The sequence below is a fragment of the Mucor velutinosus genome, assembly GCF_035048745.1.
Source record: "Mucor velutinosus strain NIH1002 chromosome Unknown tig00001561, whole genome shotgun sequence".
NCBI classification, from domain to species: Eukaryota; Fungi; Mucoromycota; class Mucoromycetes; order Mucorales; family Mucoraceae; genus Mucor; species Mucor velutinosus.
This window is the reverse complement of record NW_027041903.1, coordinates 999,964-1,026,062: the sequence shown is the minus strand read 5'-3', so window position 1 is coordinate 1,026,062 and position 26,099 is coordinate 999,964. Positions and strand designations below refer to the sequence as shown.

Genomic DNA, 26,099 nt, shown 5'->3' with positions numbered 1-26,099 from the left:
TGAATCAAAATGTTTCTATCAATCCAAAGCAACCTCTAAAATCATCTTTGTGGGACTTTGGTATGTAAAATCTCAACATTTTCGCCAGAAACCTCTTTTCATATTTTCATAAATCATTTGATAAGTTCATTCAAATCATCTATTTTACTTAGTACCATTGGATACACCTTGAAAAGTACTCCAGGAAAGCTTAAGGAAGCATTTTTTTTTTTGTAGGGGAGTCAAGCTCCATTTTTTTATTTTAAGACCTTTGAATGTCGTGCTGAGGGATAGAAAAGACTGGATATAGAGTCAAAGGATCGGATGGAAAATAGGTAGGAAAAAAAAAGGTGACAGAAGAATGAACGAAAAGGTAAAACTGAATACTTACGAATCAAGATTTAACTCGGGATCCAAACGAGCAAGAGAACGAGCAAGGCAAAGTTGAACGGTGTCAGCGATGAACGGGGTTCGGTCGAAGGTCCAGCGCCAATGCGCTTGCCAAATTGTCAAAAGAGTAGTTGCGAATAGTTAAGGAATAGAGAGTTCATTGAACGAGAGAGAGGGATCACGATCAAGAAGAGGGGAGGAACAGAGTAAAGTTTGTTGGAGGAAATGAATCAGATCAACATCATAGATTGATGGAGAAGCAGAAAGATAGGTGTGATACATGTATCGCCAGACCAGCAACTTGGGAGGGCAGGAGAACAGAGCATGTGTGATATCCTCCGTGGGAGAGGCAGGGCAGATTGTACAGCGGCGAGAAGGGTGATTGTCAGGAATGCGTAGATGTAGGAGGGCTCTGGTGGGAATTTTTTCATATATAGCCCGGTACCAGACCGTGCGAGCAGCAAGGGGGATTGCGAGTGTCCAAAATGAGCGCCATTGAGGAGGTTGGAGAGGAGAAAGAGAGAAGGAGGAAGAGGGCAGGTTATGGCGTAGCTTTTTAAAGAAGCGGATGCTATTGAGTGGCAACCGACTACGCGAAGACGAGGAAGAAGGAGGGACGAAAATGCTACGGCAAAACGCCCGCAGAGAGGAAAGTTGATGAGGATCTAGGGCTGGACGGGGAGCAATGAAGCATTGCTGTGCAAAGAAAGGTTGGAATAGCAGTTGACGAGAATTGATGAAATCAGCAACACGTTGGGAGACAATAGGATGGTTAGCGAATTGGAAGGAAGAACGAACACGAAGCACCTGAAGATCAGCATCTAACTGGAAAATGTCGCTTACAAGAAGCTTCTTTGCAACGTTGGAGCCGTCTAAGAGAAGATTCGGTGGTATAAAGCTAGATGAATAAAGAGTATTAGTAGTAGGTGGTGAATGTAAAAGAATATCATAGAGAGGAAATAAGTAGCAAGTAACAGCATCAACATATAAGTTATGACGCTCTGTTATCTGGAAAAGTGACAAACAGGACTGAAGATTAGTGATTGGATTGAGATAACTGTGTCGACGGGATGGGCTTTGAGGAAACCACGACCGATGGCGAGCATAAGGAAACAAGAGATAGTAGAAGAAATGAGGCAAGACGGTGGAGTAGTAGCACCAGGAAAGAGTATAAGTTAAAACAGAGAGCGAAGGAGTGGTGTACTTGGGGAAGGCCGGAGAAGCAAGATATTGAAGTAATAGCGGGCAGACCCAGTACCATTGTAGAGTCTGTTGTTGAGAAAGAGGATCTAGGAGCCCCAAACCGCCGGCTGACCGAGGTAAAGAGAGAGTAGCAAAAGAGAGTCTAGGGGAAATGCGAAAATTAATAAAGGAGGTGCCCAGGCTTCGTAAAGAGAGCAACTGGGCCTTGGTAAATGTCGTGAGGCGTAGAACATGCGATAATTTGGAGTAAATAAGTGAATTGAGAATGGTAGTACGGCCGCGGATGGATAAGTTGCGTTGTGAGTGAAGAGCAATGGCATTTCGGATGGAGTCATATAGGTTTTGAAAGGCAACATTGCGTTGAGTAATGCTGGAACAGATGGGATAACCGAGATAAATGAGGGGAGTGGCGGATGTTCGATCATGATGCCAGGCGGTTATGCCATAGGTTGTGAGTAAGGCTTACCAAGCTGCTGAAGGTTTACCTGAGAGAGATGTAGCTACGGTCTTGTGATAGTTCAATAATGCGTTAGAAGCTTTCATATACATGGTGATGGCGGTCTGCAAGCGATGAAAGTCCTGCGTATCATGGAGATATACCAAGGTATCATCCGCATATGCCAGGATTTTTACCGCCAGAGGTGTAGAGGAGGGAGAAACTGGAGAAGCAGGAGTATCAGGACTGACAGCAAGGCCGTCAATGTCCGGAAATAATTGTTGCATAGGAACTGAAATATCGTCAGATGTAGTATGATTAGTAGGAGATGGAGCTTCAGTATGCAGGTTGAAGCCAGTAAACTGAGGATCTTGTTGAATGGAGCGAAGGAATGGATCAAAAGCAATGTTGAAAAGGAGTGGTGAGATGGGATCCCCTTGGCGGATACCACGTTGTTGGGTGATGGACGAGGTGGATATGTGGCCGTTAATGTTGATGTGAATTTGCGTAGAGAAGAGAAGGTTCATTAAGGAATGGATAATGTTAGTAGGAAGGTTAAATCGGTGCATCACCGACCAAAGGTAATCAGGGTGGATGCGATCATACGCTTTCTCTTGATCCAAGAGCAGTGCAATACTGTCCGATGAAGTTTCAGCAGCAATGAGACAAGTGTTGTTGAGAATCATACCATTATCAACGATAAAGTGACCAGGCATGAATCCAGATTGTTGGAGGCATATGATCTTGTTCATGAAAGGCATAAGGCGTTGATTAAGCAATCGTGTGAAGATCTTGGCATCACAGCAAATCAAAGAAAGGGGACGCCAATTCTTGAGGTTGGAGAGGTCGCCAGACTTGGGTAGTAAACAAATGCAGGTTTGCAACCAGCTGGAAGGGAAGATACCCAGGTTGAGGGCATCATTAAACATCTTAACAGCAAGTTGGGCGGCCTTCCGGTGGTTGAGGATAATGTTGAGAATGGGGTAAGGTAAACCGTCGATACCAGGACTGGATTGGAACTTGGTACGATGAGTGCCAGTCAATAAGTCGGCAATGGTGAAAGGTTGCTGAAGGGTATCATGATCGGCATCCGTGATGGTGTTAGAATCCGGAATAGTGGCACACAGAGAGTTGATACTCGCTGAATCCATGGCATCACAAGAGTATAATGCTGCATAGAAACTGGAGGCTGCTGTCTGCATGGAAATGGGGTCAGTGCATAATGTGTTAGTAATAGGGTTAATGAGGCTAGTGATCGACTTTTTGATCGAACGACTGGCAATAGTCCGTTTCAAGTAGCCAGCAGAGGTTTCGCCCTGTTCACGCCAGTGTTTACCCGCCCGTAAACATAAGTTGGTGGCAATTTCCCTTTGTATCATGCCAATCTGCTTCTCAATGGTATGAAGGAGTGGAGCGCGTATGCGAGGATCAGAATATTGTCGACAGATTCGATTGCGTTTCCGTTGAAGGCGTTTGTATGGGCGTTCTAAGGCATTACTTCGATCTCGACTGACATGACGAGCAATGTCTTGAACCAAGGCTTTGAGCGCATCCCAATTGTCTTGTGGAGAAGAAGGAGTAATGGAAGCGGCGGTATCGATAGAGGCCGTAATCTCCATGGTATTGAAAAATTCATCCAAAGCTGTGAAGATTTGTTCAGTGAAATATGGGTTAGTAGATAGGTTTGGGTTAGCACGCCACAGGCCTGAACCTTGACGATCTGACGAAAAAAACAAAGCGAGCTCGTATCAGAGCATGATCCGTCCAAGATGAGTCCAAAAACACAATTTCTGATGAATGTAGATGTGGAAAAAGGAATGAAGTAGCATAGAGGTAGTCGATAGTTGATTGTCCGGACCGTCGACGATAGGTTGGTAGTAGTGGACCCTCCTCCCTTGAATCAGTACATTCAAAGAAGTGGGAATTGATGAGACGGTGGAGAGTGACGATGGAGTTCAGCACCTGAATGAATAATGTTAGGATCAAATTCAGAGTCTTCACTATCATCAGTCAAGTAAGAAGTGGCGTGGTAGTTAAAATCCCCCATCAGTAGCATGGGAGTGATGTTGGCAGCTTCAGAGTCAAGGGTGGAAGATAGTGAGTGCAAGGATTCCCGAGTGGTTGAAGAAGGAATGTTGAAGAGAGGCAACGCTAAGAAGTCTCTAAAAAACCGCACTCGGGGTAAGTACTGCGCTGGTGCATAGATGTTAACGAGTGTGAAGGGTGGAAACAACGCATTGGCATGGACCACTTTGCAGGCAATGATGCGTTGATCCAGATTAAAGTCTAAAGATTGTAAATGAATTAACGGATTGAAGGAGATAATACCACAATGTTGTGTCCATAAAGTGGCATGAGCTTGGAATTGCATATGAAGTTGGTCCTGAACTGTCTCGACGGCATGCAATTCCTGAACACAGAGGATGCCAAAATGTAAGGAACGGAGGTATCGGATGAAGTCAGAGCTAATCTCGGGCGTCGATGCTTTGACGAGATTGCGGCAGTTCAAGGAAGCTATATTGAGATTGTGATTGTGCATAAAAGAATTAGTATTCGTGTCATAATGGGGCATATTTTTCGCATAGTTGGGTGATTCAAAGGTAGTAGTACTCATTAGACCAGGGGGGCTGAGACGCCGTCAGCTGGGCTAATAGAGGAAGAGGAGGCAGCAGGTTGGGAATTAGAATCTTGAGAAGAAGCAGGAGTATCATCCATGTTAACATCATCCGTTGAAGAAGATGAGGCAGTCTTGGATGCCTTGGCAGGGTAGATCTCACGGTAAAGTGTTTGATACGTAGTCTCGGATATCTATTTACGTTTGAAGCAGAAGTCGCGAGCGACGGCCAATTTGATGTTGGGAGTTGCGAGACATTTAATCATGCGAAGCAAACGTTCTTGGTGAATGCGTGCAGCCTCAAACTGCAAAAAGAGCGGATCAGCGTGGTTGGCGTACTTGGGATCCCCGAGGATGGTGGGTGCACAAGGGTCGAAATCGGTAATCCGTTGAGAGTCAGGGAGTTGAGCCATTGCTTCCACGACAGTGGAGGCATAGTCGTTGTGAACTAAGAAACTAATGATGTTATTAATAGGGTAATGGATATCAAGAATGCGGCTTTGAGATAAACTAAGCACCTGGAAACCCGCACGGACTTTCGAGATGGCTTCACGTCCACGAGAGGTGAAGTACAGGAATTGGTAACCGTGGGTCGTCGAGGGAAGAGAGTAGAACCGGCTAACCTGCTCTAAAGTCAATGGCCGTTTGGCTTTGGCCTTGGGAGCTGGTTTGGTGAATGTGGAAGCCTTGGGCTTGGATTCCTTGCGTTTAGTAACGTCTGGAGCTGATTCATCCGCGGGTGGTTTGGCAGCCATATTTGCCCATTGAGAGGCTGAGGTGCCCTCGGAGCTCCTTTCGAGAACAGGCATAGTAGCAGATGGAGGTGTCGAGGTATGATTGGCAGTCGACTTGAGTTGCGCAATCTCGTGGTGGGCTTTATCCAAAGCCAGTTGGAGTTCCTGGTTCTTTTTGATCAATTCTTGAGTCTGTTTGATCAAAGCTTGGTTCTGTTCCAGTTGTGAGTCGTGAGTCTGCAAGTGAGTGGTGACAGAGGCAAGACGTGAATAGATCTCCTGAATCCAAGTGGGCATCAGGGGAGACTGATGGATTTCGTCTGGTTTAGGTGGGTTCATGCCTTCAAGGAAGGCAGGTGGGTTGATCGCATTAGTGGAAGGCTCAACGACCATGTTGGTAGTGGAGCTGATGGAAATGGCTGTAGGTGCAGGAGCAACGGGTGTTGCAATATTCATAGTGTTAAGAAAGTCAGTAGTAGGTGCTTGGGTTCGCGGTGATCTACATAAAGGTACCGTGGTAGCTTTGATAGTGGAATGGCGACGCTTCCTAGAAGCAACGGGAAGTTTAGTGGTTCCGTTGCCGGTTGTCGTCTGTTTGGTTAAAGTAAGACGATAGTTGGAGGTAACTGTAGGTGTCGGCTGGCTTGACCGACATGACTGGATTGTTGTAGCTGTGTTTGTTGCCGGTTTTGTTTGGATCTTTACTGCTTAATGATGTTGTTTTCGGGGTTTAAACGGCCCTAAAGACAATTTAGATGAAAGAGAGGTGGCTTAAGGAAGCATTTTGTTTGTAGGGGGAGACGAGCTCCAGGTTTTATTTAAAGTCCTTTAAATGTCATACTGAGGGATAGAAAAGACTGTTGGTGGACCCAATGTCTGCAATGAAGGGGAATAAGATATTTTTGAGCTAAGTTGGGAAAGAAATCTACTACTAATAAGGTGCGACACCTAGAGCCAGTACAGTCTTGCGGCAATCGTCAAAATATAGATTATGGATAAGAGTACAAGACACCAAACGAGGACATCAGTACTACGTCAAAAAATCAAACAACTTGCGTTCACCAGGATTTGAACCGGGGATCCTCCCGTTGGCATACGGGAGTTCTACCACTTCGCCCTACCACCAGGGACTCTTAAGGCTGTAATTTTTTTTTTTTTTTTGTAGGGGAGACGAGCTCCAGTTTTTATTTAAAGTCCTTTAAATGTCGAATCTTAAGGCTGTAAAGGATGATCACAACAACTTTCATAGTCGAATCTTCTAAAATAAGTCGATCAAATCGCAAAAGAATCCAAAAGCAACGAATCATGACAGAAAGTCGAGCGGGATTGTAATCCGTTTTGGCTGGCTAAAAGAAGACTCTCCTTGATTGCTCAAAGCCCTATAATATAACGGCAATAATACCCACAGAAACGATTATACGAGAAAGCGAGACTCCTTCTCAAATGGATAGCGTACCCAACGTGAGACCCAAAAAGGACAGGCTGGTGATGTAAGAGGAGCGTGACATGATCCAAAGAAATAGAATAGCACACAGATAAAAATGATATTGCAGGTGAAGTTTAATTCAGAAACCTCCTTCTTTTGGAAATCCCACGGCCTTGTTTGATGAATTTCGCGATGTGTACTTGACTTAGAACCCTGAAAATAGTACCATTGGATTCCTCAAGTGATTTGCTTTCTAATGATGTACATACCTTCTAATAAAATATCCTCTCTTTAACCACAAATTGGCCATTTACTTGCTTATCACTCTTCAATTCATGTCCTTTTGTTTACTTTACATGTGATTTTTTTTAAAGCTTAATTTTGCCTAGCAAATGAATTATTTTGATCTTGCATGATTCGAATACCTTCTAAAAGAGGACGATCCCTAAAAAAAAAATGATATGAAACGTGTTGACTCTTTATGAGATGAATACTCTTGGCATAAGAACTACAAACAGGTTGCAGGAATGATACACGAGAATGACCAACTCACTATGTAAATGTGGGCATATTGATGATATCTAGTAGTGCAAACACTTTGATTGACATCATTGACAGCAACCATGATAGCTGGAAACAAGATGACTTGCACTGGTTCGAAAACGATCCATTATGTTCCATTCCATGGAGATTGCCGCAGTAATATTCATATAGCACGCTTGTTTTCCGAGGTGTACACTTGTTTCTTGGTCCAGAATCAGTTATGCTGGCTCCGATGTGATGTAAACGACAAGAAAGCCAACCTTAACACTCGTATTGTCCGATTAGATGGACAGTTTATGGCTGATGTAAACAAAAAGAGAGATGGATCGAGAACTGTAATTTTAGAGAGAGAAATTAAGGGGAGGTAGAGAAAGATTACTTAATCAAGCAACCAGCTGCATTTGTTTCAGTGTCAAATGACATTTTTTGTTTACTTTTTGATGAGGTTGAACCAGTGAAAAGTTGTCTGTTAATTACATCTAGGAAGAGATGGGGGAACTCGTTTCATGTGAAGGTGGAAAAAGGGCTTTTTGAAGTAGCAAAATGGACATAACTCGAGACAGAAAACAGTTGAAAGCCTCGGACGAAGCGGATCAAATAGAGCAAGTGCCAAACCTCAAAATGGTACTACTTTCACGCGCTCAAAGTAGTATATCGTGGAGAAAAGTAAAAGGAAACGAATTTGAGTGTGGCAAGGATACTAGACTCACATGAAAGTCGATGAGAAGGATATAAATAGGGATTTTTTTCAACAGCTTTTCCCTCTTCTTCTTCATCTCATCTCTCTACAACAAGCAAAATACTCTATACATACAAACTCTCTACAAGACATTTGGGCTCTCTCTCTACATATGGTCAAGTAAATCAAATACTCTACTGTCTATTGGCCTCTACTACTGCTACATACAATGCCTTACAAATCCATGGTCCTCTCTACGTCTCTTGGTCCATGCTAGAAAAAGGCCACACTATCTTTGATACCTGCAGACCTTGGTGAACTGTGCGAGTAAGTTATTATCTTGTTGGACGTATGAGCCATGTTGACTAACCTATTGATTACATAGTGCCGAAAAACTACTTTTTTGTAGGGACTGAGTAGGATCACAGCTTCATAATCATGAGTAGACTGCAGGACAAATTCTTTGGTCATGCTACGGGATGACCACAGGCTTTATTGCCGACGAGAATTGGGTTCAGCCCTATGATCCGAGATAAAGGTGTCTTGAGCGTGTCGATAATCTTGTGATAGGTGAAGCAAGTTTACACCTTGGTACCTGTTTATATAGTGTTGGTTCCTTTTATTGATGGTCAATTTTCTTTGCCCAAATGGTTTGTTACGCACTCATGCCACAGTACTTGTGTACTCATCTCATCTTTATCTAGTTGCCTCTGCCATCTCATGTTCTATCTCATCTAAAGCAAGCTGTCCTCTCCAAATACTATCAAGCCAAGTTCTCTGTGCTTCCTACAAGCTCCTAAAATGACAAGACTGTTCAAATATACCATCTCTACATCTATACAAGGTCAAGCCCTACTCTCATCTGTGCTTCCTACAAGCTCCTAAAATGACAAGACTGTTCAAATATACCATCTCTACATCTATACAAGGTCAAGCCCTACTCTCATCTGTGCTTCCTCTTACTCAATCAATTATCAAGACAATTAATGCCTGACATCTATACAAGGCCAAGTCGTTCTTATATCTCTGCTACCTCTATCTATACAAGTCAAAATAGCCTCAAAAATCTGAAATATTTTAATCCATCAAGTATGGTGATCTCATAAACTCAAATACACATTAATAAAAAAAACAACCACGTCTTGTCATTAGCTTCAATAGTATGCTTTTTTATGATTGCATCTTGCTTCAAAGCTTGTACTGTCCATTGATTGCTATGACCAATGTACTCTAAAGCCTGTACATAATTTAATCATATACATATAATTTAACGTCAAGAGATTTTACCTGTATGTAATATCATAACATGATAAATATATGGTCCCTAAACACTTTCAAAGCCTCAAAAAGGAAAGAAATTGATCTAACAAGTATTTTGATAGACTGGCGTTATCAAATATAGATTCAAAAAGAGCAGCATAGCTAACGATAATGCTATATGATCTGCCGCTTACTTTCCATACGCTTCAAAAGTATCTATTACTGTATTGCCTTCATGATGACAAGGAGGGCATTGAGTCTGCCAGCCGGCCGCACCAGCCGCCAAAATTGATTCCAATCCAGAACATTATTTCTGTTCAAGATTGGACAGAAAGCGTCTTTCTTCGACTTGATTCAATTATTTTATAAGATTCGACTATATAAGTTGTGAAGATCATCCTTTGCTTCCTAATACAGTCCCTGGTGGTAGGGCGAAGTGGTAGAACTCCCGTATGCCAACGGGAGGATCCCCGGTTCAAATCCTGGTGAACGCAAGTTGTTTGATTTTTTGACGTAGTACTGATGTCCTCGTTTGGTGTTTTGTACTCTTATCCATGATCTATATTTTGATGATTTCCGCAAGACTGTACTGGCCCTAGGAGTCGCACCTTATTAGTAGTAGATTACTTTCCCAACTTAGTACAAAAATATCTTATTCCCCTTCATTGCAGACATTGGGTCCACCAACAGTCTTTTCTATCCCTCAGTATGACATTTAAAGGACTTTAAATAAAAACCTGGAGCTCGTTTCCCCTACAAAAAAAAATTGCTTCCTAATACAATCTCAAAGTACTTTTCAAGACGCATCCAATGGTACCAAGTAAGATAAATGTTTTGAATAGATTTATTGAGCAAATTATGAAAATATGAAATGAGGTTTCTGGCCAAAAAGTCGAAATTTTACATATCAAAGTCCCACAAAGAAAATTTCAGATGTTACGTTAGATCAATAGAAACATTTTGGTTCAATATAATAACATAATAAATGTTCAGTCCTTTTGCACTTTACAACCCTAATATGGAACCTGAGTTTCAAGACATCTATCAGACCTGGCTCATATGAGAATAATGATTTTACAATCAATCAACAAAAACCACTGTAATTTCTACCCTCTTTCCTCTGCTCAATGCTACCAACGTTTTCTTTGAACGACGGCTCGGAGCCTCAGAGATTTCACTACTTACTTCAGACATTTTATGCAACCCATGCATCGTCAATGTCCAGACTAACGTTATTAAATATAGAATGCAGTAAAATATCATCATAAACGATAGTGCTATGACCTGCCACCTACTTTCTATACGCTTCAAAGGCATTTACTATTGTATTGCCTTATGAAAAGGACATGAGTTTTCCAGCTGGCCCCACCAGCCAGAATTAATTCAAACCCAGGTTCATAGTCTGTTCCAGATTGGACAAATTTTGATGATTCTGGACTCGATCGAGCTATTTTTGCAGATTCGACTAAGTGAAGTATGATAATCATCCCATGCTTCCTTAAGCTTTCCTGGAGTACTTTTCAAGGCGCTTTTAATGGTACCAAGTTATATAGATGTTTTTAATACACTTATTGAATGATTTGTAGAAATATGAAAAGAGGTTTCTGGCCAAAATGTCGAAATTTTACATATCAAAGTCCCACAAAAATGATTTCAGTGGTTGCTTTGGATTGATAGAAACGTTTTGATTCAAAATATACCATAGTAAAAGTCTCCATTTTCAAGGTGAAAAACGCGATCGTTTGATTTTCGATGAAAACCATGAGGGGTACCTCATGCTTTATGGTCGATTTTTTACCATGTTTTTCTGGTTCCCAAAAAGTCGAGCAAAAGTGTCAGAAAGTAACTGCCAGATGAGAGCAACCATTTGGGGCTATTCTGACGATCTAAAACGACCTTGAACGAAAGAAAATGCAGCTCAAATGCACTCATATTTTGCTGTATCAGGGGACACTAAGGGCTAAAAAGAAGAAACACCAGTATGCTGCTTGCCCGTATATGAAGTAGCTACGCGTATATGGATGTAGAGCATCACGCAAGAATCAGATCCACAGATAACATAAAGTGTTTCCATGTGTAAGTGGAGGATCAAAATGAAAATAGCAGTATTTTGATGAGACGAACAAGGACAATTGGTAGCACGAACTGCCACTACGCAGGTTGGCTCTCACCCAAGCTAAGTAAAGGTAGAGAACCATCCGAAGCATAAACACTCGTATATATTAGAGACAATCCGTATTAGGGGTGTGTCAGAAATTGGAAGCAATGTTCATCTCCTTGACGGCAGCTAAAAGTGGAATAGACGCCATCAATGCGAACCAAAATCTTTCAATAGAGATCACCAAGTAATACTCTTCAGCATTTGTAGGGTTATTTTTCAAATTGAGCGACTTGAACAGTATCAGATTCTAAACGAGTTCCAGGCTCCAGTAATCCTCTTTTCAAATGCAACGTTTCAAGCTTGCACTATCAGGTGGGAACTTCTCATAATTCTGTCAATCAGATTTGACGTTACTTGAAAGCATGGCATCAAGAAATTCTTTCACTCTATTTACCACCGTGTTAGCACATTTGGGAGCATCTTCTCTTTTGACAGTCTCTTTAGTTTTTGTATGTGATGTGCGATAACTGAGGTATACCATGTGTATATTTTAAGCAATTCAAAGGATCATTGGGGTTATACATATAATGAATAAGCAGGTTAATGGATTAGAAGGTTCAGGAACTACAATAGTAAAAAGTTATTATGTGTAATGCCCACAAAATGCATTTAACTTGCCTAATAATGCTTGATCTAACCTGGCTGTGGAATACATCCACTATGATCTGCATTCCGACAGTTCATCCAGTTACTAGATTTAGATATAAACTGTATGTACACTGGATTAGATGTACGATATCGATTTATACTATAAGAAGATATGGACTTCAGATACGCTAGTACTATAAGATTCATACTATATAAGATATAGGCTATAGATGGCACCACGGACATGGATGGCACTATAGACTTATACTTGTATTCCGACATTGACTACGGATGTTTACCATATCTGGATAGGCACCAAGATTAATGCAATATGAGCTTGTTGCTTCAGATGTGCACTTCATGATCCACGCTATAAGACACATGCTTATATCCGTGATACTAGCTACAGATACTTTATGTACTACAGACTTGTACTATATATGAGACATGCTATAGACATGCATACGATATGCTATAGACATGCCATATATCCAGATACATGCTAAAGATGTATGCTTAGCGATATACACTCAGATATGTACTATTAATATAGACTAAGTAGACTGTACCTATCGGATACATGCTACTAGATCGATATTAATTATCCTTATAGAAAGGATAGATCAGGGTACTTCGGATGAGAGTCTAATTATTCATCCAGACAGAGCTAAATCATGATTAGCTTGCTGGAGTTGTCTTTTAGCATGATTAGACATTAGTTGATCTGAGTTGACTTATTTGTCAATCTAATTAATAGAACTTTTATCCATTGTTATAGTATATAAGAAGGATCATCTACCTGGCCAGTAGAGAGACTTCAGTTTACTTTACACCTGTCAGTTTGATAATAAAATATACCTTTATCAAGTTGACATTACTGTTTTTTTATTCTTTTTTTTTCCGTGAATTTTAGTCTATCAAGCCTCAAATTCCACACTGGCCATCAAATTGTTCGAAAAGGTCTTTGTGGTAATGAACTAAACTAACAGATATGAATGCTGTCGGAGTCTTCTTTGGCAATTTTGGTTTCAACTCGTCTTTCGAATAAAGGGGTATCGTTGCTAGGGCATATCATTTCGCTATCGGCCTTGTTGTCTCCGTTGCTACATTTGACTAAAGCTTCATTCATTGCGACTAGTTTTTTGATGCTGGGTAAAAAATCTTTGATTTCTGATTTGCATTGAGGCAAGATGAAATCGAATAAGAATAAAGTAACATAGAACTTCTGGGATATGAGCACAAGCGTATACACATTGACTTTCAATCCTACGACTTGTAGCATGATGGGCGCATTGATTTTGTGAGTATCTATCGTTGACTTGCTGAAATACACCAATTGGTACATATACAGAATGAGAGCCCGAGTGCGATTTGTGTAGTAGGACGATATTGCCTCACCATAGGCAATATTTCCACGATGATACTGAGGCTGAGTGGTATTGGTTACGAGACAATCTGGGCGCAATACTTCCTTCTTTACGAGCTTCCTCTCGTTGAGATTCGACTCTGGGTAGCGAAGTCGGAATGTGTCATTGATGTCGTTGAGGAAGTATTTAACCACTGGGTCTAGAAATCTAGTCCTTAGGACACATTCGTTGAAAGCTTCAACCTCTTTATATTGAGGTAAAAACTCCAAAAGTTCTCGAATGCATCGAATTATTCTCTTGTGCCATACATCTTTCATGCTCTGTGATAATTGTTCAAGATTTGCCTCTACTTCATGGTAATCGAAAAACGCCTTTTCAAATATATCATCGATGAGATTAAGGAGGTCTGTGTGTTTAGTTGTGTCGAAAGAGTAATGAGTTTTCAACAAATGTTTGTAGAGCTTGTTCAGGTTTGCTTCTCCAAAAAGGCGCAACATGTCAGTGCAGTAGGAGCCAGGCTTCAAGAACAAAATGTTTTCAAGAGCTCTACCAAAAGGGATAAGTAAGAGTACTTACACAAACAAAAACACTTACATAAGCTTGTGGAAATTTGGCTCGAGATAAATGGCGTCCAGTTGTGAAAGATCGCTGAGGCATTTCTTCTTATATTCTGATACGTTTTGCTGGATGGTTTGGTGTGTAGCTTGATTTATAGTTTGGGCTTTGTTCACAATATATAATTGTATTTGCTAACTGGACAGATGATGTGATGCTTTCTTGATCTGATGGGGGGTATCTTGAAATCTTCCAACAAACTCTGTGCGCGTTCTCGAAAAGACTGTTTTGGATGAGTTTTCAAGTTCTCTTAGCTCTTTTTTCGTCGCAAACCCGTGGTAAGATCGTCCTTTATTTGGATACTTTTTCTGAATAGCTTCAAAGATGTTTTTTATTCGCCAATCACTAGGTGATATAGTCTCAAAGTAGTGTAATGGCATTTCATAAATTTGAGTGTTAAAGAAAATGCAAAATGTGAGTAGTTGAAGGCTGTGATGTTGGTGGATTGTAAATGGAAATTCAGGGACGAAAGAATGACCAACATTTATTGTTACGTATTTATTTTACATTCCTCTCTTGCTGAAGACCTCCTCATAAAAACATTAAAACTGAAGAAAGCTTGGTGAGCCTACCAGTTGCGATATGACGATTTCTCCTCTCTTTCTCTATTGCATCACCTATTATGTATGGCCTGTTTGTACCTTGGTATTTGGTTCTAAATGGTCTAGAAGGAGGCCTTGTAAATACGTTTTACATTGCCGTCTGAATACGTTTCAGCTTCCTTGATGTGGGCATCCGATCAAGAAGTGACCAACTCGACAAGCTGCAATGGCTTGGTTGAGGGTTCCCCATACTTTGAGACAGCCTGTTCCAGCATACAGAGCTATAGTAAAGGCTGTTGCTGCAAATACGTTTTGCTCAACATCTGAACACGTTTCAGCTTCACTGATGCAATCAGAGTAGTTTGTGTGGCATGTCGTTATTGCAATTACGAGTTTGCCGAGCCAAATGTAGTAGCTAAGTATCTATTCATTGTCAAAACCAAATTTACTTCCATTGCTGATATTCGCGTTCTTACTTTAGGTTACAAATGCCCATTGGAATACAAGTTCTTAACAATACTCTTTGCAAATCACTCTTAGAGTCTGAAAAAGGAATCCGAGATGGCCAGCACGTAAACATACAAAGATTAAGGAGCCTCACTGTAGCTGGTCAAGAGTGAATGAACCTGCATTTTGAGCCAAGGAAACAGTCTACGGACTTTGTCGTTGACCTCTGAGCGACAGTTTGGGAGGGGGGGGACTTATCGAAATCAAAGATTACATGTGTTTCCTTGTATTTACACTTCTCGAGTTAGTGTCTCTAAACCATACCTAAATTTACACAACTGCGATGGCCGTGTAATAAACGCTTTAATAAAAAGAAGCTGTAAATAAGAGACAACCTCAGTGGACTCTGGGTGTTTGGTACAAAGGAACCTTGGGGATTCAGAAGATCACTTCTTTGCTTCCGTAATGTTTAAGCATCTTTATTGTTTTGATATGGCTCTAATGAAGTTGCTGTATGGTTTTGTATTGAGAAACAGCTGGACTTCTGTATACACGTAAAGACTTGAACGTCGACAGACGTATCTGTTCTGTGGTAGGTTTCTTATAAAATGGTCTGGAGGGCAAATGCCACCAAACAAATTTGAAGTAAAAGTAGTAAAAGTTATGAACCTTGCATTTGACTTAGGTACAACAAGAACCATCTTGATAAATGCACTTGCTGAGATACTGATCGTCCAGAAATGCGTAGCTATGGTCAGAGAGAGATGCCAATTCATTCAGGAAATGTACTTAAACTAGAATCGTGAGCCACCCAGACGTGCTAAAGACATAATACTAGTATTATCAGAAAGACAAGGCAATGGCCATCATAGGCATAAATTCTTACTTGTCTGCATTTCAGATTCATTACAGGATCATAGTGCAAACAACAGCGATGGATGAAAAAATGGTGTAGACTCTCAAAAATTCAATCCGTTGGTAATGATGTGACACATGCCCATCACATTCAATAGTATTCTTGAAAATCATTGTAATTCATGTAAATTACACTGAACGAGGAGCTCATATAATTCAATGTGGTTGTCTACCTTTGGCTAACATGTCAGGAGATGCATATATCAACTATAATACTACCATTACTTACTTTATTAAGCCTTTGATTGTTGCAAATTGACCGTTCAGGTGCGACATCTCGACCTCAGGTGCTCGATGCAACTCTCCATCACCTACACTAGTAGAAGCACAGACATCATTAATCTTGTCTATATGCGCGCGAGGTGAAAAGGGTTATCAGCATCATCGTGGCCAGTGATTACGTTCTATGGCACAAACTCGGTTCACAATGGCGGTATCCAGCAGACAGTGTACGATTAAGACAGGCATCTCTTCTATTTCTAGCACCATTCATGTCAATGTTCTTTTTGTGAATAATGGAATTTACTACAAAGAATGCAGAGCTGAATGAGGTATGAGTGATTCTTTTCAGTATTGCTGGATTCACATCGTATATTTCACAAGTGCTTGCTAAATTAGTTGAATATTAATGCATACATTCACAAGGCGGGATTTAGAGCAGTACTTTTGTCTCCCTATATTCGATTTTGAGCACGGTAGGCGAGTTTTTTCAATGACTCTGATCTTGACGGCCGACCCCAGCGTTTGTGATTGCACAGTTACCACCAGTTGTTCTCCATACGCCCCAACGCAAGTTACTGATTTACATTATTACTGGAGTGTCCATTCTGAGTATTGTTGTGCATTCTGAACACTTTTGCAAGAGAGCAACGGGGCGGGTACAGCTAAACATTAGGACTGAAATAAACAACTTTCAGGTTTCAGATGGAGCCACATTCGCATTACGTGTTGATACCAGTAGATGACCACGAGCCAAACGCAAAAGTACTTGCTTGTAATTGACGAGCGGCATTGGCAGTCAGCTAACAAAACTTCAATGTTGCGATTCCATTGGATCCGCTTGTTAATGGAAGGACATAGAGCCTTGGGCAGCCAAAGGAGGTACTAGTTAGCAGATAGAGTATTCATTTTTAATTCCTTGTGTCTGGTGAAAATATTGTAATGTTCTGAGCTGACAATAGAAGCAGCCTTTGCTGCATCTTGTTCACGTTGACGAACCCAAATATGCACTCATAAAATGTGGGATGAGAGGATAATCAAATGCTTTGCCCAGCATAAGATGTGTTCGTGTTGCTATTGTTAGCAATAGATGTTTCCACTTGATGATTTGAGAACTGTTAGTTGTGCTGAAGACTTGGCAGATTGTGTTTGAGATAGACATCATTTTGCAACATGAAGATATGCAAAGTGTCTGGCATCTACTACTCTGTAAGGTTTATCATCGTTCTTAAGCAGGTACTCAGTGACACTACTGTCAAAATGTATCTGTCAACGAGGACCCCGGGCCCTCTCGTTGCCAGCAGGCCCATCCTGCCCAATGCTACAGTTTTCTTGTATAAATTATCATCAGTTGGGAATTGTGACATCCAGGGCATAGTTGTCCTCCTTCGCAAAGGAGGGAGATGCAATAAAGGGGCAAGATAAGAGGAGCTAGGTAGTTCTCCTCGAATGGCAGTAATAGTATCCTGTCTCTTCAGAGGACGCTCATTCAACTCATCATCATCCACCAACACTCTCTTTTAGTGCTACGGATGCTAGCGATGGTAAAGGTGGGAGCAACAAGGCAGGCAGAACGTTGACGATTCAACTGGGGCTAACCTATTGGGTGGTGTTGATCCATGAGAACTAATGCTATAAATTTGAGTAAGAAGTGATTTATCAGAAATAAATTATTTATATAAAAGAGTAAGCAATTAATCAGGTAAAGAATATAGTTTATTACATTGGAAATAAGAGGGTTTATATACTATTCCAATTGAGGGATTTGATGTGAGGATAAGGTATTAGATGGGTTGATTTGGGTGATAGGATAATAGATCGGATAATAGATTGGATCTATTATCCTGAACATGCCATGATACGGATCGTAACTGAATCCTGTTTCATGTCAACATTTATGATCTGATGTGATCTGTGCTTGAACTGATTGTTCCTACGCATTTGGAGATCCGGTTTAGAAATGATACATCAAGAAGGTCTTGAACAATACATAACTCTTAGGATTACGCAATGAGTATCGGTACAGGTAAGCTGGTACAGTTTCATCACATGCTTTCGTTTGAAAACCCTCAAAACATTTAAGAATCAGGTCTAATTGTGTACAAGCTATATAATAGCATCAATTACGGTATATACCTATGTTGCTACACTGTAAAAAGTAGCTTGAGGAGAAAGTGAATGTACCCTAAGATGCATGCTTGTATGCAACAACTAAATTGCTTTCATTGAGACATAAACAGTGTCCATTCTGAAGAACATTAAAGGTGTGCTAATATACTTCTATTTCCATTTGATTAAGGTTTTATTATAATAAAAGACAAAATAACGTTAGACAGATCAATAGGAAACCAACCAGTTGTAGACCCTCGTTGCTTCAACCTCTTAGCCAATCAGATTGCTTGAAAACTCCGCTGACCTAAAAAAAATTTTGCGAGGGTTTCCCCCTGTTTTGATGTGAGGCAAAATTTTAAGCTCCGCTGTATATAGCAATATAGCTGCTACTATCATCAAATTTCCCCCAGGTGCTAGAGCATGCCTTACTTACACCACCTAGCTTTAGATTCTGGCGTTGAGACTCTCAATCATCACTAAAGTAAGTAATGATAACCAAGTGGAGGCGGCCTATCTACCTCCTAGCCTCGGATAAAGTCTTGTTGAGCTTCAGGGATAGGCACATCCACACAACGTAAAAAAGGTATGCTTCAAAGAAACATAATCAAAGGAACAAATGAACATAATACTATAAGAGTATAGTAGTATGTAGGCAAAAAAAAAAAGAAAGGCGCTCACACGAAGCGAGTCAAAGAAAAGCATAACAAACACAACATCAAAGATGTTCGAAGAAGCTCGTTGTTATTGTTGCAATAAAAATGCATACATGAGCAACGTCCATGGTAGTAATAGTCGGATGTAAAGCAACATGGCACAAATATACACAACTGAAAAAGCAACAGTGGTATTATAAGTTTGCAATATAACATAATGACTAAGTTTGTTTCATGTGAAGCCACAGAGGAAACACTACCAACAAAAGAAAAGAAAAGAAAAAGAAAAAGAAAAAAAGCGCAACAAGGCAAACATCATGAATGCATTATCACGAGAAAGGAGGTAACAATATAAACGTTCAAAGAAGGTTTATATCATTGCGGCCAGAAGAAAGAAGATACTTACCACTTACCACAGCTAGAGATAAACTAGAGAACGAGCATGCACCAAAGACAGTAGACCAGGAAAGACCATATTAGCAGCAGCAACAGCAGCAACAACACCGGCACCATAGAGAAACCAAAAAACGAACGCCACCAACAGAGACTAGTTAAAGACCAAAGAAATTGCTTACTAAACCTATCACAGCCATGGATGGACCAGAAGAGTATAGGCAATCACCAGAGATATACCACAGGACTAACATACATCGAATACAGTAGACCAGGAAACATCAGATTATCAACAACATCAACAACAACAACAGCAGCAATACCAGCAGCAACAGCAACACCAGCAGCGTAGAAAACCCGAAGAACGAGTGACACCAGAGACCAGACAAAGACTAACAAAGCAACTACCAGAGATGAAGACCAAAGAAGCAGTTACCAGACATAATAAACCATAGAAGCAAACAGCAGAGATAGCAAAGAAGTAATGGTAGCAGCGTCCACGGCAAACAGGTAAAAAAAACGAAACCTAATAAACAAATTCGATTAGTGCTTGTTCTACGTCTTTCTGTGTTCGTTGTCGAACGGTACCTGCTATATTCCACTTAAGAGAAGCAGTATCAAGTGCTTTTAACAGTACAAGACCGTGTTATCAGAAGCTAGAGTGTTATTTTCAATCAAAAGGGTTCCAAAACCAATGTGGTTTGATATTAAACGCGTTTTGCAAAAAGGGTAAAAAAAAAAAAGGAGGATATGGAAAAATGAGAGAGCGCCCTATTCGACGTCACGGCCAGTAGATTTGGTCCCAGTATTCTATCGTCGTGGTAGCCGTAACTGCTGCAGTTTAATTTGCAATTGTGCAGTGGGTATTTTCGTCTTCAAAGTTGACTTGATTTGATATCCTTTGAACGTTTTTGCCAATTTAACTATGAAAACTCTCGTTGTCACATCCAACGATATAATACATCTTTAGAGAACTAAAAAAGCCGCATCGAATGGTGCTGATTACATGCAGCTTTCAGACCGAAAATAATGAGCAATTTTCAAAAATATGAAAACAGGTTTTCTGTGAATATGTCAAAATCTAGCATATAAAAGTTTCATATAAACAGCTTCTAGTGTTGCGCTGCATCTTTACAATCAATTTGATTCGATATATATTATAGAAAAAGTCGTCATTTTTGGGGTGAAAAACGCGATCGTTTGATTTTCAAGAATTTTTCCTTACTAGTACACATGAAAATCATGAGGATTTTCATGAATTTGCAACGACCTAAAACATTTTGAAATAAAGCATCAGTAAGTAAAGCGTGGGCAAGGAGAGGCGTTTGGCCCTATTCCAGGCGTCCACAACGCTTTGTAGCATGAGTTATTCGTGCTTCAAAATGTCTTAATTTGGACAGAATTTGACCAAAAATAAAGCGTAGTAGGTTGTGTTGTCAAAGGAGTAAGTAAATCACGGTTCTGCCTGATGACCCCGATGTTCTGCATTGTACGGAAATCAATATCTAAGTGATAAACGCTTTTATTCTACTTCTGAGAAGGCTCAGGTCTTCCTTTTTAAAATGCGCGACTACAGTAATTTCTGTAAAGCACAAAGAATAAAAGGATTATTATTTGTAGCTTATAAAAAATGTTCGATATTATAAAAACAAGAAAAGACTTATTTGAATAAGATCAGACACAAAAACTAAAGATTTATTGATGAAGACAAGAGTTATTCTATTTATACTAAGTTCTGAATGCCAAAGTAGCAATTTATCTTGTACAACGCTTATCACATTTGGTGAACCTCAGTATTTAGATAGCTGAGATGCACTTCAATTATCAAAGCTTGTCCATGTTGTGGAATTTGAGGCTTGATAGACTAAAATTCACGGAAAAAAAAGAATAAAAAAACAGTAATGTCAACTTGATAAAGGTATATTTTATTATCAAACTGACAGGTGTAAAGTAAACTGAAGTCTCTCTACTGGCCAGGTAGATGATCCTTCTTATATACTATAACAATGGATAAAAGTTCTATTAATTAGATTAACAAATAAGTCAACTCAGATCAACTAATGTCTAATCATGCTAAAAGACAACTCCAGCAAACTAATCATGATTTAGCTCTGTCTGGATGAATAATTAGACTCTCATCCGAAGTACCCTGATCTATCCTTTCTATAAGGATAATTAATATCGATCTAGTAGCATGTATCCGATAGGTACAGTCTACTTAGTCTATATTAATAGTACATATCTGAGTGTATATCGCTAAGCATACATCTTTAGCATGTATCTGGATATATGGCATGTCTATAGCATATCGTATGCATGTCTATAGCATGTCTCATATATAGTACAAGTCTGTAGTACATAAAGTATCTGTAGCTAGTATCACGGATATAAGCATGTGTCTTATAGCGTGGATCATGAAGTGCACATCTGAAGCAACAAGCTCATATTGCATTAATCTTGGTGCCTATCCAGATATGGTAAACATCCGTAGTCAATGTCGGAATACAAGTATAAGTCTATAGTGCCATCCATGTCCGTGGTGCCATCTATAGCCTATATCTTATATAGTATGAATCTTATAGTACTAGCGTATCTGAAGTCCATATCTTCTTATAGTATAAATCGATATCGTACATCTAATCCAGTGTACATACAGTTTATATCTAAATCTGGTAACTGGATGAACTGTCGGAATGCAGATCATAGTGGATGTATTCCACACTAGTAATAATACTAAATTCTTAAAAACCAAACGATCGTGTTTGTAATGAAATAGCCACCCAAACGCAACTTAATTGAAAACCAAAATTTATCAAATAGCACTCATTTATATTCATGTTATTTGATTCTATTAATAAAGCGCTCAAACGTACATCAACAATCATTTAAACATACTAAAGTAAAAATGCACGCTTATCTCGCACATCGTGTGAATGAACCACTCCTGATCACAGTGTATTCAATCACATACCATGATGGTCGTAATAAGTGATTGTTGTGCCAGAAGGGCTACAACTGTCTACAAAGATTAAGGTATTCTTGATAGGTAGATATGTCTGTGTTGTGCAACAACATGTGTGGAATACATCCACTATGATCTGCATTCCGACAGTTCATCCAGTTACCAGATTTAGATATAAACTGTATGTACACTGGATTAGATGTACGATATCGATTTATACTATAAGAAGATATGGACTTCAGATACGCTAGTACTATAAGATTCATACTATATAAGATATAGGCTATAGATGGCACCACGGACATGGATGGCACTATAGACTTATACTTGTATTCCGACATTGACTACGGATGTTTACCATATCTGGATAGGCACCAAGATTAATGCAATATGAGCTTGTTGCTTCAGATGTGCACTTCATGATCCACGCTATAAGACACATGCTTATATCCGTGATACTAGCTACAGATACTTTATGTACTACAGACTTGTACTATATATGAGACATGCTATAGACATGCATACGATATGCTATAGACATGCCATATATCCAGATACATGCTAAAGATGTATGCTTAGCGATATACACTCAGATATGTACTATTAATATAGACTAAGTAGACTGTACCTATCGGATACATGCTACTAGATCGATATTAATTATCCTTATAGAAAGGATAGATCAGGGTACTTCGGATGAGAGTCTAATTATTCATCCAGACAGAGCTAAATCATGATTAGTTTGCTGGAGTTGTCTTTTAGCATGATTAGACATTAGTTGATCTGAGTTGACTTATTTGTTAATCTAATTAATAGAACTTTTATCCATTGTTATAGTATATAAGAAGGATCATCTACCTGGCCAGTAGAGAGACTTCAGTTTACTTTACACCTGTCAGTTTGATAATAAAATATACCTTTATCAAGTTGACATTACTGCTTTTTTATTCTTTTTTTTCCGTGAATTTTAGTCTATCAAGCCTCAAATTCCACAACTAGTACACATGAAGATTACAAATCTTATTATTATCGAACCAAGTAAGCTACAACTCTCTCGTCTTAAAAGCAAGATTCTCCATCATATCAAGTATCTACTGATAGCTTTAAACCAGCAAGTTAATATAGCCCTTTTCGTACGCTCCAATTTTTAAAATGCTGGGTCAAACTCATACTTGTGTCGTGTACACATGCAGAAGGTCAACGGAGCTTCAATTTCTATTGTTCTGAATGATGATCCATAGGATTCCGAAATCTATCGACCTTAAACTTACGCGTTTCTTGATAGTAAACACCCCTTCAAACTTATATGAAACTTGTAGAGAATTCAAACGAGAATACAATAGTATCCATACCAAGTGTCTGGTGCATATTGCTCAACTAATATTTGATACGATAGTTTTTGCAATCTTTTGACTGTTTTCTAACTATTAATCAGTATCTGTTATCGAAACATTTTGTTAAGCATTACTAAACATTATAGACTAAAATTTTTCCTATCAAATGAGCTATTACTTGAAGCTCTGGCATAAATCTATCATGAAATATTAAAAATATTGTCCTGATTAAAAAATCGTCACCAGATTTTTTGCTTGCTATCACACGTAGATTTTGAAGGAAGATCCATGATTTTGCATGATACCCTTTTTTGACCATATATCGACAAATACTCACTGGATTCGTACAAAAAACAGACCATTCGATAGCTCTACGTTATATCCATCATAATGTAAAGGTTTAAAGTGCCAGATGTACGTTCCGTTTATAATTTGCTCAAAATCATATATTTTATGAACTCCAAGCACGGGATATTCAATTTTTTATTTGTTTATCTATAATAACTATACCATCGTATAGAAAATTGAAAAAGAAATGCAAGTTATTAAGTTTGAAGCTCTCGTTTACTTAATAAAATTCAGAGATATGACCCTTTGAAAATCGGTCATTTGGAACATTTTCCGTCATTACTCATTGGCATCACTTTCCATATCCTCACATCAAACATGTCCTAGTCAAAAAATGTACCCTCTACAACTTTCACTACATATACATCTCACATTCATATAGTAATTTAAAAAGTTTTACTAGCAGTATCTATTCAAAATTAACTATTTTATAAAATCACCCTTTTCTCAACAACCATGCTATCTACACAAATTTTATCTGCACTATCGTCATTTTGGCAAAAAACTGATATAGGAACATACTAGTCTCAAGGCTCTAGCATCACTTTTTCAAAAATCGATGTTCGATCGTCCAAAAGTTGAAATGTTTATGTAATACCTGACGCCGATCCTTTTCTGTAGATTAAATCATGATACGAATAAGCTTTGTTGTATTCGTTTCTTTCATTTATGCCGAAATAGTTCTCATTGTGTATTGAACATTTGTATTTATTGTCTATGAAGTACCAGTTTTTTTAAATTGCGTTTAACAACACAGGTTTGAATGATCCACTAGTAAATATTTGAATAACTTTTCAGATATATATATGGACCAATTCCTGTTAGTAGCCACCAAGTTGATTGATTGCTTTCGACAACTGCCATTTTTTATACTTTATCATCCTTACATAGATGATTGTTTTTCATTAAATTTGTTTTAATCTATTATTTCGAGCAAAAACTCAACTAAAATATTTAAATTATCAAAATTTATGTCTAATTTTCTGCTCTAATTCTCAAATCTAACACAAAGCTCAATTCAAAGCTTGAATCAAAGTAGAATGCAAGTAGAAGAAAGAGATAGACTATATGAGAAAGAAGTGAAAAAAAAGGTGCAGCTTTATAGATTTTGGGGATTCGTGAAATAAGTCATTTTAGACCATTTTATTATGACGGTGAATATCCCAAAAGAGTTGTATTTGGGCGCAGAAGAGCAATTGTATTACATAAACCTCATGGTTTGTTTTATTTTCGAGCGTCAGCATTATGTTTTGAAATATATACATACAAACACGGTGAAGGCTCCGTTTTGACTAGGTACTATGTTCAGTACGAGGGAAGCAAAAACCAGGAGTGTGTAGTCAACTGAATTATGTTAATTTGATCTATATCCACTCGGTCAGGGTACTTGTGAATGCTAGGCTATGAGCCAAGTTTTATTGTGCTGTAATTGACCTAATTTGTAAGTGCTATAGCGCAATTCAGTCCACTTCTTTTCGATAATCCTACAGGTGGAGTGTGCAGACTCAATACATATTTTCCTTTGAAAACCCTCAAAATATATGAAAAACAAGCTTAACTGTATACAGGTTATATAGCATCGCTTATGTGTCGTACCATTTGATGCGCATTTGAATTCTGAATATGTTTGCTATGTGCTAAATATGATAGTTGCTATAAAAGATGGTATGCTTGGACAATGAAACGGTGAAACTATATACAAAGTAGGTTTATAGACGCGTGATGGCAAAGACTCAAATGCAAATCTGTGCTTGTTTTCCTCGCTAAATGGCACTGTATAATCTTTATATTATTTCACAGTTTACAAATCGGGCAGGCAATGAAGATGATGGTATGATTGAGTCTGCAAGAGAGTGAAGCATGTAAAGAAACTTCTGAACAGTAGTGTATGTTTCTTTACGTGCGTCAATGTTCTATACCAGACAGCAGGGTCTCTCTTGCAAAAGGTTGTATAAATTTCGAAATAATACCTTAAATGAGGCACATGCACAGAGCCGATGTTGCAAAATCAATGTTAAGATTGAAACTGTAGGATGATTCAGTGTGAAACTTTTTGCCTTGGCATAAACAGCGGTCTATCTTATTTCGATTCTCGGTAAATGCATCGGATCAGTGCATACTAAAACTTTTCAGAGAGTATAAAGACATGCAACATACTTTCTCTCAAATTAATCCCAAA

The 26,099-nt window shown here is 39.1% G+C and overlaps 4 protein-coding genes across 4 annotated transcripts; all 4 read right to left on the bottom strand.

Moving 5' to 3' along the window:
* Positions 1 to 510: 510 nt before the first annotated feature.
* On the bottom strand, positions 511 to 3,627 carry PEX7 (peroxisomal targeting signal 2 receptor; the record flags this gene model as incomplete). Its single annotated transcript, XM_064827730.1, has 2 exons — positions 511 to 1,942; positions 2,039 to 3,627. 2 exons carry the CDS (start codon positions 3,625 to 3,627, stop codon positions 511 to 513), a joined length of 3,021 nt encoding a protein of 1,006 aa, XP_064687014.1.
* A 290-nt stretch (positions 3,628 to 3,917) lies between these two features.
* ATC70_008481 (uncharacterized protein) lies at positions 3,918 to 4,580 on the bottom strand (the record flags this gene model as incomplete). Its single annotated transcript, XM_064827729.1, has 1 exon — positions 3,918 to 4,580. One exon carries the CDS (start codon positions 4,578 to 4,580, stop codon positions 3,918 to 3,920), a length of 663 nt encoding a protein of 220 aa, XP_064687013.1.
* Positions 4,581 to 4,816: 236 nt separating this feature from the next.
* ATC70_008480 (uncharacterized protein) lies at positions 4,817 to 5,812 on the bottom strand (the record flags this gene model as incomplete). The annotated part of the gene is made up of 1 exon (XM_064827728.1): positions 4,817 to 5,812. One exon carries the CDS (start codon positions 5,810 to 5,812, stop codon positions 4,817 to 4,819), a length of 996 nt encoding a protein of 331 aa, XP_064687012.1.
* Positions 5,813 to 12,995: 7,183 nt separating this feature from the next.
* On the bottom strand, positions 12,996 to 14,037 carry ATC70_008479 (uncharacterized protein; the record flags this gene model as incomplete). Its single annotated transcript, XM_064827727.1, has 2 exons — positions 12,996 to 13,898; positions 13,975 to 14,037. The coding sequence occupies 2 exons, from the start codon at positions 14,035 to 14,037 to the stop codon at positions 12,996 to 12,998; spliced, it is 966 nt and encodes a 321-aa protein (XP_064687011.1).
* Between the last annotated feature and the right edge of the window lie 12,062 nt (positions 14,038 to 26,099).